This window comes from Dermacentor albipictus, chromosome 6, assembly GCF_038994185.2.
Source record: "Dermacentor albipictus isolate Rhodes 1998 colony chromosome 6, USDA_Dalb.pri_finalv2, whole genome shotgun sequence".
Taxonomy (NCBI): domain Eukaryota; kingdom Metazoa; phylum Arthropoda; class Arachnida; order Ixodida; family Ixodidae; genus Dermacentor; species Dermacentor albipictus.
In genome coordinates, this window is record NC_091826.1 from 140,659,308 (window position 1) to 140,673,505 (window position 14,198).

The 14,198-nt window shown below is 47.6% G+C and overlaps 1 protein-coding gene across 1 annotated transcript in view; it reads left to right on the forward strand.

Moving 5' to 3' along the window:
• The window catches only part of LOC139061384 (ATP-binding cassette sub-family C member 2-like), a 485,203-nt gene that overhangs the window by 76,604 nt on the left and 394,401 nt on the right, over positions 1-14,198 (forward strand). The window contains exon 4 of the mRNA XM_070541366.1: positions 7,375-7,515. Coding sequence (XP_070397467.1) covers positions 7,375-7,515 — 141 coding nt within the window. The remainder of the gene's footprint in view (positions 1-7,374; positions 7,516-14,198) is intronic.

Sequence of the window (14,198 nt, forward strand, 5' to 3'; positions counted from 1 at the left end):
CGACAGTCGTACGGATGGCCTTTTCCTGGATTGCTTTCAGCGCTGAAAGCTTGAAACGGCCAAGTCGAATGGCGGGGAATTTGAATATCCAGCTCTAACAGCATGCCACCGAAAGAAGTTTCGTGCCTTCGAGAACAAAGTGACCTCACTTCGTTTTCTAACGGATATGGCATCACAATAGTTTTTCTTCTACCGGAAGTGCTCCCTTCTCACACAGATGACGCTAAGCGCCATGAACTGCCGATGAACCACCATATTTTGAACGTATGGGTTTCTAAGGAAGCTACGCTATGAGGTATATTTACCTTAATCGAACATTTCTCTCGGACGATGGACCCCTGGAAGCCTAGCCCCGGGCACCAACAGTAACATTCGATGGACAAATAAAGTTTATTCCTGTGCCATCCTCTCCTGTTGCATCGGCAATGATTCCTGCCACACACGCTGGTGCCGTGGACTAACGTCAGCAGCTGACGTCGCATCCAAGAGTACCTCTCACCACTTCACGCCTCCTTCGTGCCCCTCGGAAGCGCAGATGAGGCAATTATGCAAAAAAGAGGTGAGGCGTGCAGACAGGACACAAGAGTAGAGATGTGGACAACACCAACGCCGGCGTTCTCTACTCTTGTGTCCTGTCTGCAGGCCTCACCTCTTTTTTGCATTATGAATCCTTAGAGAAGAGACACAGCGGTGGCGTAGAGGTAGGACATCCGCCTCGCGTGCAAGGGGACCGTGGCTCGAATCCCGGTGCCACCCAATTTTCCACCGGATTAAAAAAAATCCGCGTGTTAATAAAATTGAATAAACAGGCCTGGAGTGTGGCCTGATCCCGGTGACCAGAACCGGCAACGCACTCCCTCACCAGAGCAGGATTGGCCACCCTGGTGCAGTACTTGGCCACAACCTCCTATATGAAAAAGGTAGCGGGGCACTGGAAGTGGTAAGGGAATACATCTACTTAGCACAGGTAGTGACCACGGATCCGGATCATGAGACTAAATTGTTAGAAGAATAAGAATGGGCTGGGCCGCATTTGGCAGGCATTCTCAGATCATGAACAGCAGATTGTCATTATCCCTCAAGAGAAAACTGTATAAGAGTCTCGTCTAACCAGTACTCACGTACGGGGCAGAAACCTGGAGGCTTACGAAAAGGGTTCTACTTAAATTGAGGACGGCGGAACGAGCTATGAAAAGAATAATGATGGGTGTAACCTTATGGGATAAGAAAAGAGCAGATTGAGTGAGGGCAGAAACACGTGTTCATGATATCTTAGTTGAAATCAAGAAAAAGAAATGGGCATGGGCCGGACATGTAATGAGAAGGGAGGATAACCGGTGGTCATTAAGGGTGTCGGACTGGATTCCAAGGGAAGGTAAGCGTAGCAGGGGGCAGCAGAAAGCTAGGTGGGCGGATGAGATTAAGTTTGCAGGGACAACATGCCCACAATTAGTACATGACCGGGGTAGTTGGAGAAGTATGGGAAAGGTCTTTGCCCTGCAGTGGGCGTAACCAGGCTGATGATGATGATGACGATGTATGTATGTATGTATGTAGGGCACTGTAATGATGGCAATGACGTTACAAAAAACGATGGTATGACGAAAAGAGAGTGATGATGCTGGAGTAATGACGTCGCACGATCAGAACGACATGACGACGACGGTTCGACAAGTGACGCATAATAACGACTATCTGTCGTCGAACGCCGAAAAATGACGTAGAAAGATCGAGGTCGATCTTCAAGGAAGGTTGTCTAACAACGACAGGACGACAATGCGATAACGTTGGCAAACGACAGCGTAATGACGACGGCATCCGAACAATCGATCACTGCTCGATGGCAACGGCGTGAAGACGGCGGTATGCCGATAGTCGTATGATGAAGCTAGAGTGACAACAATGATGCGAGTACGGGCCCTGTAACGTAAAACTATTCCAATTTGTTTTTATTCCAATATCCTCACATCAAATTTGCGTAACCGCCGATGTAATCATCGGGCGGTCATCCGCAGGGTTCTTTGAGCAGACCAATGAAACGCTCTCCTAGTTTATAGGAGGTCAGTTTTGCTTGCTTGAAAAACAAACAACATTGCCTACATTTATTGGCTTGTCTTGTGTAATTGGGTGACAACTAACGAGGAGCACGCTCATGTGGAGAGGTATTCGATGGGGCCGAGCCACTGCACTGAAAAAAGATAACCCGATGAAGACGGTGGTGCCAGAGTCTGCGATTGGTCCGCTTTCCCATACTTAGCTTGCAGTGGCTCGTCGACAATCGCGGTGGCAGGCGACGGAAGCATAATCATACCTTGCTGGTGAAGCAGCGCACAGACACGGACACAGTGAAGACAAACAGGAAAAGACACTCGCGGCACTCGCAACTATTTCGGAAATAGTTGCGAGTGCAGCGAGTGTCGTCTTTTCCTCTTTGTCTTCACTGTGTCCGTGTCTGTGCGCTGCTTCACCAGCAAGGTATGATGATCACTCACAAACTAGCCCAACTTTCCACTTTACGCAAGCATAATAATGACACTAAAACTGATCCTGAGCAAGGAAGAGTTGGCCGAACGAGGTCGTAAAATGAGAAAGTGCTGGAAAATGTTACACGGCCGCGCAACAAGCTTTATTACACGCAAATAAACCTATGATCTCCGACAGGTGCGAGAGCCAGTGCCTGAGCGATCGGCGGCAGTCATCTTTTATTCCTTTCGGAACGGGACAGCCTAGGGCTATTAAGAAAAAAAATTCAGTTTTGTTAGGCAAATTAAGGCATCTGTAACGCGTACACGTCTCATTGACGCGGTGAGTTTTTGCGGTTGCGTGACGTCGTGTGAGAGGCAGGTGAAGTGGGTGCAGCCCGAAATCTTTTGAACGATAGCCGAGGGCTGATGGCGAAAAGGCGTCGAATCAGAAATAACGATTTTTTGATTGTTCTGTCAAATCATGCATAACCAGTGTGTACACGTAACATCAAATGGGGTGCTATCACGGATTTCATGACGTTTCATGAAAGACAGCTGAAGTAGTGGTGGTCCAAAAAACGTTTGACGAATCACGTAGGGCTGATTGCAGAATTGGAATAGAAAAGTTCGGAATAGTTTTACATTTAGCACCCTATGACGGTATGACGACTGCAGTGTGCCTACTGATGTATGATAGCTGCTGACTACGACACGACGAAAATAGCATGCAAACTGCGGCATAATTACGATTCAATGATGACAGCATGATTACGATAGAATGACGAAGGATTTACTTTACGTTTATAGAGTGATGAAGCCGGTATGACGACAACGGTACGACGACAATGGACTGACGACGACTGTTTCACGGCCATGGTATGATGAAGTCGGCGTGTATGTATGTATGTATGTATGTATGTATGTATGTATGTATGTATGTATGTATGTATGTATGTATGTATGTATGTATGTATGTATGTATGTATGCATGCATGCATGCATGCATGTATGCATGCATGTATGTATGTATGTATGTATGTATGTATGTATGTATGTATGTATGTATGTATGTATGTATGTATGTATGTATGTATGTATGTGTGTATGTATGTATGTAATCAGATTTCAACGAACGCTGCGATCAATTTGGTCATATATAGCTGGAATACTTACGTCGGAGTTTTGATGACACCATTAAAAGAGTAAATGCTCTGAACCACAAGGAGCTCATCCACGAAAACAAATTGCTGCTGACCTCACCTCTTGATGACTGTCGATGGTAATGCAGTCAGTATGCAAGCAATGTATCAACACATGGTATTTCTGAATTCCCGTTTACTTAACATAAGTAGTGGGCACTCTGATGCTTCCTATGGTCTGGCATCGCCTCACTTTGCTATGCAATTTGCTTGCGAAGGTCTCTAATAAGAATGGCAGCATGAGTGCGATTATATGACACCGACGTGGTGACAACGATGGAATAACGAAAACATCGATAGAACGACAAAGGTGCCCCACCAAGACATGACGACAATATGATGACGACGAGTGTATGATGACAATGAAGTGACGCGGTATGGGGTAAACAAGATGACGAAGCTGGAATTAGAACGGGGCACAATCACAACGATATCAGGAGGATGGTATGACAACGGATGCATAATAGCGACAATATGACCACGAACGCCGAAGAATGGCGTAAAAGAATCGACTTCGACCTCTCAACAAAGGTTGTATAACGACGACCACAATGCGATAACGTTCCTGAAGTGACTATGGCAAAGCGACAGAGTGACGACGACGGTATCGCGACTATGGAATGACGATAATTAATTAATGCTGATAGTCATATGACGAAGCTAGAGTGACAATGTTGACGCGAGTTTGATGGTATGACGACTGCATTACGACTACAGATATGCGATAGCGGCTGTCTGACGATGACGCAATCAAGAAGACAGCGTGTCAACATCGGCATAACTGCATCTGAAAACTACAACCTAATGACGAAGAAGGATTGCCATCGATAGAGTGACGAAGCCGGTATGACGAGTACGGGATGACGATGACTGTGCGACGGCGATGGCGTGATGACGGCGGCATGACGAGTGTTCGGTAACGAAGTTGGAAAGATGACACAACGACGGCTACGGCATAACGGCATCGCGACAAATCATTGACGATGACTGTATGACGACGACGCGAGGATGACGATGGCATGGCAACGGTATGGGCACAATGGGATGAAAACGAGTGTAGGACGACAATGGTGTGATGAGGACTGTATCACGGGGCTGTATTACGACGACGACGTAATGACATAATGACAAACGGATAACGAAGCAGGACAGACGACAGTGGAGCGAGCGCAACGGCGTCACGACGGTGGTGCTACAACGAATACATGGCGACTGTATGACGGCAATGTCGTAAGGGTGATGGCATGACGAGAGTCGGATGAGAATGCTGGAATGATGACGAAAGACCTGGTGGCATCACGGTTCTGAGCACACACGTAGTGGCCCAAGCTACTAGGCAAGATGGGCCCCTGGATCGGCGTAGAAGGCGTGAAGACGATGGCATGAGGACGCTCAGGCCACAAAGTTGGAATCACGAGCATGGAACAACCACAACGACATCGCGACGGCGAGCGGATATGCAAGCTGGTAGGCCACTGGGTTAGTGTAAAAGGCTAGGCAGACAGACAGACAACCAGACAGACAGACAGACAGACAGACAGACAGACAGACAGACAGATAGATAGATAGATAGATAGATAGATAGATAGATAGATAGATAGATAGATAGATAGATAGATAGATAGATAGATAGATAGATAGATAGATAGATAGATAGATAGATAGATAGATAGATAGATAGATAGATCACAGAGTTTGTCAGTATAATACCTAGAGGGAAATCTGGCGCCACCGTCTATGGTAGTTTCTTAAGAAGGGCCCCGTGCCGTCATGGGAATGACGGTATATGTGCCTGCGAGGCTCGTGTTTGCTGGTGTTGTAAGAGGCTTCGTCTAAAACGTGGATATGGCTACATAAATAACGCGTTCTCAAAGTAAAAGCTTAATGAAATGTTTTCATTCACGCATATTACATCTTTACTCACCCACACTGCATGACCAAGCGAAGAAAAGCAAGAACACACGACCAACTGTTTCAAAGCGAGCGCGAACCTTGTCGTCTGTTTTCCAACTTTAGCGGCCCGCTGATACTTTTTACGTAACATATAGTCGTACACCCAATAACAAGTTTTCATACTTAAGCAAAACATGTTTTCGCGTAATAATAAAGCTAGAACAGCTTTTTACGCGCTGTTTTAGTAGAAAATTAATAATTGTGACAGACTGAACGGTACTTTCCAGGCGCGTCTTCAAGGTGTCCTGTCTCTCCGAGAACGATGTCAATCCGAAGTCACAATATACCGGCATTCCCATGCATACCACAGCGCAGCAGCGCCAGATTTCCCTCTAGGTAATGTAGTGGGAAAGTCTTTGAGATAGATAGATAGATAGATAGATAGATAGATAGATAGATAGATAGATAGATAGATAGATAGATAGATAGATAGATAGATAGATAGATAGATAGATAGATAGATAGATAGATAGATAGATAGATAGATAGATAGATAGATAGATAGATAGATAGATAGATAGATAGATAGATAGATAGATAGATAGATAGATAGATAGATAGATAGATAGATAGATAGATAGATAGATAGATAGATAGATAGATAGATAGATAGATAGATAGATAGACAGACAGACAGACAGACAGACGGACAGGCAGACGGACAGACAGACAGACAGACAGACAGACAGACAGACAGACAGACAGACAGACAGATAGATAGATAGATAGATAGATAGATAGATAGATAGATAGATAGATAGATAGATAGATAGATAGATAGATAGATAGATAGATAGATAGATAGATAGATAGATAGATAGATAGATAGATAGATAGATAGATAGATAGATTGGCAGGCAGGCAGGCAGGCTCAAAAAAGGCCTGCAGTAGGCAAATAATGCTAATCAAATTGAAGAACAATGGCGGCTTGAGGTAGGACATACTCTTGGAAAAGCTCTACCAGCACCAATCTCGAACGTTTCGTCTACCAGTCAAGAACATTTCAACATAAATTACAGCCCCCCCCCCCGGTCATCATCTTAAATCTGAAGGCACCTTAGCATTTGTTATAAGTTGTGACTGCGAAACCTCTAATGTCAATTAAACGCCACTGAGCTGTCCTTCGAATTATGGCGTCCTCGAAGATAAACGAGCGCGTTGAGACGCGTGGCTATCGCCTCCTAGATAGCATAAGGCTGGTACACTTTGGTCAGTGACGTCATGCTACCTTCACAGAGTGCCACAGAACTGAAAGGGGAGGTTCCCGAGTAAGCGGCGCTGATTTTCATTCACCGCTATCATCACACCAGGCTTGGAAATAGAAATTTGGGTCGAGTAGCATAATGTCCTAGAGCAGAGTGCTCAGGGCTGCTATCGGCACGCTCTGATTTAGGCCAGTGGGTAACGTACTCGGTTTCTGAGCGTGACGTAGTAGGGTCGAAAATCACTGCCGTCAACGTTCTCCCTTTCGAATTTGTCCAGCATTTTTGTACATAAATGCTTGTAGTGATCACCAATGTGCAGTTAGAACACAGGCAAGAGATTGCGCGGGCAAGGAACGCGTGGATAACACAGGCTCTCGAAAGGGAGGGTGACGGCGCATCGCCGTGATCACCTATCCCCTAACTCGACAACTGGGTGGTTAGTTTAGTTAGTTTACCAGCCACCCAACCACCACTTAGTTAAGCCATGGTTGTACAGCAGCGGACTACATGTGCAACACGCCTTAAATTACCTTCGTTTCTTTGCGTTCGCAGGCCATCTTGTGCATTGCATCTCTGCAAAGATTCTTCGGCGCCCAGTATTCGTCGTCATGCTTCTTCCTTGTGGTGGCCCTTGTGTTCACGGCATCGGCTACGGATCTGTGTGGATTTCAAGCGAGACTCACAGCATCTACCGTAAGCACGCATTGTCCAGGTCTCTGTGAATTTCTTCATGCCTGTGAAGCATGTTTGAAGGCACTGACGTTTCTGTGCTTTGAACTGAAAAGTATAATATTCTTACGGGGTTAAAAACAATCAGACGTATATTTACAGAATATTTAGAATAATCCTATCAGCTGACAAGATGGTAGCCAGCGCGCGAAGCCTAGTACATCGTCTTCTTCCGACGATGATTTAAACATCTTCTTCGCCATCGTGTCACATGACCCCCGGCGGCTGAAGCACCGGCTCGGTGCTGCTCAGGAGGCGGGCGAGTGATACAAATTAAGACACGTGACGTGGACCACGTCAGAGCGATGCGGAGCCACGGTTGGCTCAAGAGGGTTGATTTCGAACGTGACGTCAGTTACCTGACGCAAGACACGGTTAGGGCCGGAGTATCGTGAAAGTAACTTCTCTGAGAGGCCAACGCGTCGCGGCGGTGACCAAAGGAGAACCAGGGCGCTGGGTGTGTAATAGATTTCACGATCGCGGGCGTTATATAAGCGCCGCTGATTGTCCTGCGACTCCACAAGTCGACGTCGAGCAATATGGCGTCGAGCAGGATGGCTTCGCAGGCGTACTCGGATGTGGAATTCAGACTAGCAAGCAGAACGATGTCGAAAGGTAACGTAGGATCCCGGCCAAACAAAAGGAAGGTCTCGCCATAATGCCTGCGGTATTATGACGAGACGAATTACAGGCGAAAGTAACAAACGGCAGCGCAACGTCCCAGTCGCGATGGTCATCGCAGACATACATGGACAGCATATCAGTAAGGGTGCGATTAAGGCGCTCGGTTAGACCATTCGTTTGTGGATGGTAAGCAGTAGCAAGTTTGTGTTTAGTCGTGCACGAGTGTAGAATGTCATTGACAACTTTAGAAAGAAAGTAGCGGCCTCGGTCGGGGCGGAGCTGTGGAGGGGCGCCGTGGTGAAGGATGACGTTTTCTAGGAGGAAGTCGGCGACATCGGTTGAACAACATGTCGGAAGAGCCCGTGTAATTGCATATCGGGTGGCGTAGTCTGTTGCTACAGCAATCCACTTGTTTCCCGAAGCAGACGTAGGGAAAGGGCCTAAAAGATAAACACCTACAAGGAAGAATGGTTAGGATGGTACGTCAGGTGGTTGAAGGCGACCAGCAGGGAGTGTGGTCGGGTTTATATATAACGGCCGACGTCACGGTATAGACCAGGCCAAAAGAAACGCCGACGAATGCGGTCATAAGTCCGTGACAGGCCAAGGTGACCTGCAGTCGGTACATCATGAAGCTGGGCAAGAACAGTCTGACGCGGATGCTCAGGCACAACGAAAAGTCGGGCAGGGCCGTCCGGGCGCATTTTAGAGCGGTACAATATACCATCTTCAAGTTCAAACATTGGAAGGGAAGGATCAGGCGTTGTTGACGCGAGCCGCTGAATAAGGTGTTGCAAGGAGGGGTCCCGACGTTGTTCGGCTCCAATGTCGCGAAAAGCAGCCAGAGAGAGAACGGTGAAAGGTATGGCGGCCGCAGAAACGTCAGGAGGGTCGACAGAATCCGTCCGGTCGGTCTTGTATAGAACGGAATAGTTGCATTCTTGGAGGCGCAGAGCCCTGCGGCCAAGGCACCCTGAAGGATCTTTGAGGTAGGAAAGCCAACACAGAACGTGGTGGTCAGTGATGACTGTGAATTGGCGGCCGTACAAATAGGGGCGGAATTTGCCCCCTGCCCAAACGAGAGCCAGACACTTGCTTTCGGTGATAGAATAATTGCTCTTCATCGAGCAAAGAAGGCGGCTGGCGTAAGCAATAACACGTTCTCGCCCTTGTTGTTTCTGTACCAAGATATCTCCGATACCGTGGCCACTGGCATCGGTGCGGACTTCTGTTGGAGCTTACGCGTCAAAGTGAGTGAGAATGGGCGGAGAAGTAAGCAGGCAAATCAGCTCGGTGAAAGCACCAGCTTGCTCAGGGCCCCAAATGAATGCAGCGTCTTTCTTGAGGAGCTAATTGAGAGGGCGCGCAACGTTAGCAATATTTCGGACAAACCGATGGAAGTAGGAGCAACGGCCCAAGAAGCTGCGAACATCGTTGGCACATATTGGCACGGGAAAGTCTTTGTCTGCCCGTATTTTATCGTGATCAGGGCGTACACCAGAGGAATCAACGAGATGCCCAAGCAGAGAACTTTCGCGACGATCGAAGTGGCACTTCGACCAATTTAGTTGTAGCCCCGCCTGACGGAAAACAGACAGGATCGTCGACAGGCGCTCGAGGTGTGTCGCAAAAGTCGGAGAAAAAACGATCGCGTCGTCCAGGTAACAGAGGCAGATGGACCTCATGAAACCGTATAGGAGGGCGTCCATCATTCGTTCAAATGTGGCCGGGGCATTACATAAACCGAAAGGCGTCATTTTGAACTGATACAGGCCATCGGGAGTAATAAAAACTGCTTTTTCGCGGTCTGTGTCATCGACGGCAATTTGCCAGTAGCCGGAGCGAATGTCGATGGATGAAAAGTATTGTGCTCCCTTCAGGCAATCTAGGGCATCGTCAATGCGTGGTAGCGGATAGACGTCTTTCTTTGTTACCTTGTTGAGGTGTCGATAATCGACGCAAAATCGCCAACTGTGGTCCTTCTTTTTAACTAGTACAACAGGGGATGCCCATGGGCTGCAAAAAGCTTCGATGATGTCTCGTGAAAGCGTCTTGTCAACTTCGTGTTGGATGATAGGCGAAGGGGCAGGAGTGAGGACTTTGTTGAGAGGATTCCGAAGCTGAGCATTCATCACAGATACGTGCGCGCCAGTGTCAATCAGAGCCGGAACAGGTAACCATCCACGTTCAAGTTAATGACGTTCCGATGTGTAGGCAAGGTCAAAAGAGGATTTTTGCATCGGGTTGGTTTGGCAGCATCACCTCCAGGTGCTGCAGCCGTTAGTTTTCCGGAAGGGTGTGCCGGAAGGAACTAGGGGATGGTGATCAGCGAGATGGGGGCGATTGGGAGAAGCGGCGACGTGGCGAAAGAGAGCGGCTAGAGCGGGTAGGGCGAGAAGGGTCGCCGAAATTTGCTGGTTGCATTTGCGGGGCGAACCGGCGAGCAGCATGAGGGCCGTGGGATGGGTGGTAGGACCAGGCGGTCGAATTCCACGAAGACCGGCAGTGACGTGAAATATGGCCGATACGGCCACAAGTGAAGCGTATAGGCCTCTCGTCTGGAGTACGCCATTCGGCCGGGTTGCGATATCGCGTTGGGGCATTCAGGCTGCTGATGCGTACGACAGTGCTGGATGGACAGTAGTCAGGGCGATTAACTGAGCAGACGTTGGTGCAGCCAATATTGGCCAATTTTTGGCGCACGATGGGCTGTATCAGCGAGATAGACGCCTGGCAATTGTCGGGGCCATGGGTTGGGGTCGTGACAGGAGATGCGGCTTCTATTTCACGTCGGATCACATGGAGGATGCAATCAGATCGATTGGGTGTGTTCGGACCGCGGAGGTCTTCGCAGGGGGACGTACCTGCTGTTAACAGCGCAAAATGTAGACAAGAGACGAGACATGAAGACACCACAAGCGCTGACTTTCAACAACGTTTCTTTTGAAAGAAACACAGCTTCTTGTAACCATTGCCCACACGTGTCGCAGTCACGTGATCGCACATCAAGTGAACCATGTACTTTTTCTTTTTTGCACTCAAGGGAGTGGTTGCACATGCAAAAGCCTTTTTTTGTCAGTAACAAGGACGGCGTGCTAACGCATTGGTCACGAAGTCTGGTAATCTCTGCTGCCTGAATTATCTCCCGGACCAGCTGGTCATTGTGTTTCTTCAGCACTTCGCAGCGTCTGAATTCTGCGGCGCAACCTTTAGAGGAGCAATCCCTGACATGGATGAATAGATTCCTGTTAGCCTGCTCGACGATAAGTTTGTGTTCCTTTAGTCTTTCATTTGTGCATATCGAAGTTTGCCCTATATACCTTTTTCCACATTTCAAAGGTATTGAATACATCACGGCTTCTGTGCACTCGACAAACGATTCTGGTGATTTATCGTGCACCCTTGCTGGTTTATCGGCTCAGGAGCATTGACGCGTCGGCAGATGCTTTTTAGTTTTTTCGGGGCAGTAAGCACCACATTAACTCCAGCTTTGCGCCCAATCTTTGTCAAGCGGTGAGATAAGTTGTGCACGTATGGCAGGGCCACGATCCTTCGCTTTTCTTTCATTTTTGGCTTTCCGCCACCTGGCTCGCCAAGGACACACTCGAGTTTTAGGTTCTTGCCCATTTTTTCTGCAACAGACACAAGAAGGCGCGACGGGTAACCAGCCCTAGTAAGCCGGTCAACCTGCCGACGAAAACTTTGTTCCATTGCGTTGATGCACGAGTTTGAGCGCATTTGATAGACAAAGGTTTGCAATTGCTCTCTTCACCAGTTTTGAATGCGCTGATTAGAATGGCAGTGGCGCCTTGTCTCCTCTGGGTTCATAGGCCCAGCAGACCTTCCCCTTGGAGAGCGGTTAACAGCAGGATAGAAAACCAGCATGCCCAAGCTGCTATTCTAGCGAGGGGGACGTAGCAGCCGTCTTGGGAAGGCGGGCAAATTGGTGGCCAATGCGTCGACTCTTGGCTTCTTCAAACCGCCGGCATTCGGTAATGATGGCTTGCACAGTGGAAGAATTCTTGAAGACATGGGGATGGAAGGCATCATCTGCTATGCCCTTAATGACATGTGCAACCTTATCTGGCTCTGGCATCTTCGGATCAACTTTGCGGCACAGCGCGAGCCCGTCCTGGCTGTAAGTGAGATAGGATTCTGTGGACGTCTCGACACGCGAAGCGAGGTCTTTTTGGGCACCGCGCTGACGTCCAACTGGCTTTCCAAACAAACCTTTGAGTTTCTCTTTACAAATGTCCCAGCTGGTTAGTTCTTCCTCGTGGGTCTGAAACCAGACGCGTGCCATGCCCACGAGGTAAAATATCAGATTCGTGAGCATGATGGTCTGGTCCCAGTGGTTCCTGGTGCTCACCCGCTCATATAGTTCAAGCCAGTCTTCATCATCAGTGTCGTCGGTGCCAGAAAAGGTTCCTGGATTGCGGGGTTGTGCTAGAATGACGGTGGGCGTGGGTGCCGACGGGCACGAAGCATCCTCGCCTTGAGCTGGCATTGTAGATGCAGCGAAGGAGCGCCCGCTGCGTAAATCCGCCTTGATAATGGTCCCGCAACCTCCACCACAAATGTTACGGAGTTAAGCACAGTCAGACGGGTATTTCGGAATATTTAGAATAATTGTGTCAGCTGACAAGATGGTAGCCAGCGCGCGAAGCCCAAAACATTGTCTTCTTCCGATGATGATTAAAACATCTTCGTCGTCAGCGTGTCACAATATGATCAGGTTTTACATTTCCCTCTATATATTACAAGGAGCACATGAATGCAGAGCACGATTGAATTTATTCGCTTTGTTACGATCGTGTAGCTTTGCAGCAGATGGCGCTCAGTATTGCTTGCACCTTTATGCACACATGTGCACTGCATTGGCATATCTTGAGCCGGCAGTTACAGCTGAGCGTCAGAAAACTAAGATGTTAGGCATTAGACTGACATTAAAAGTGAAGCGGGGAGTGCTTTTCTTCCTGATTAGATAATTGGTTGCACCTGTTCTGTTTGACTGCACCGGCTGGGCGCAAAGACATATCAGGCCCCGTTATGGCTTGTGTTTATAATAGTGCTGTTTATGATAATTATAATATTTATCACTTCATAAGGGGTTGAGGGGCTACATTCTCTTTTGGCGCATTCTCTGCTGCATTGCAGCATGCTTGTCAACGCAGTGCACTCCCGGCGTGCTAACTATGGCGTCAAAATACGTTATTATACGATAGCCGCTCGTGGCTAAACTTGTTCCCGCATGCACCACAGCGTATTCTCCTACGCTGTCGATTCGCGCAATCTCGACGCAAACTTTACGCTGTAATATTTTACGCTGTAGTAGGATATTCTTGGTGTCCCCTTTCCCGTGTAGGTATGTATTGCTACGTACCCGCCTTGGTTGCTCAGTGGCTATGGTGTTGGGCTGCTGAACACGAGGTCGCGGGATTGAATCCCGGCCACGGCGGCCGCATTTAGATGGGGGCGAAATGCGAAAACACCCGTGCGCTTATATTTAGGTGCACGTTAAAGTACCCCAGGTGGTCAAAATTTCCGGAGTCCTCCACTACGGCATGCCTCATAATCAGAAAGTGGTTTTGACACGTTAAACCCTATAATTTTTTTATTGCCATGTATTTCCATTCTAAACTTAGTGAATCCAGTTCCCAAGTAAATGCTGTCGCAGGTACACGAGTTCTAAAGTTATGGAGTTTTACGTGCTAAAACCACTCTCTGTACTCTGACGAAGGCTGGTCCACCAGCCGAAAACATTCAATAAATAAGTCTGCCGAAAAGTTCGTCGTCTCTTTCCTGCCTATATATATATATATATATATATATATATATATATATATATATATATATATATATATATATATATATATATATAGTCATATAATGAGAAGCCAACAAACACTGACACCAAGTACAACATAGGGGAAAGTGCATGTGCTTAATAAATGAAATAAAGTAATGATAAATTAATGGAAATTAAAGTGAATGGTCTCGAAAGGTCTCGAATCCGGCAACAT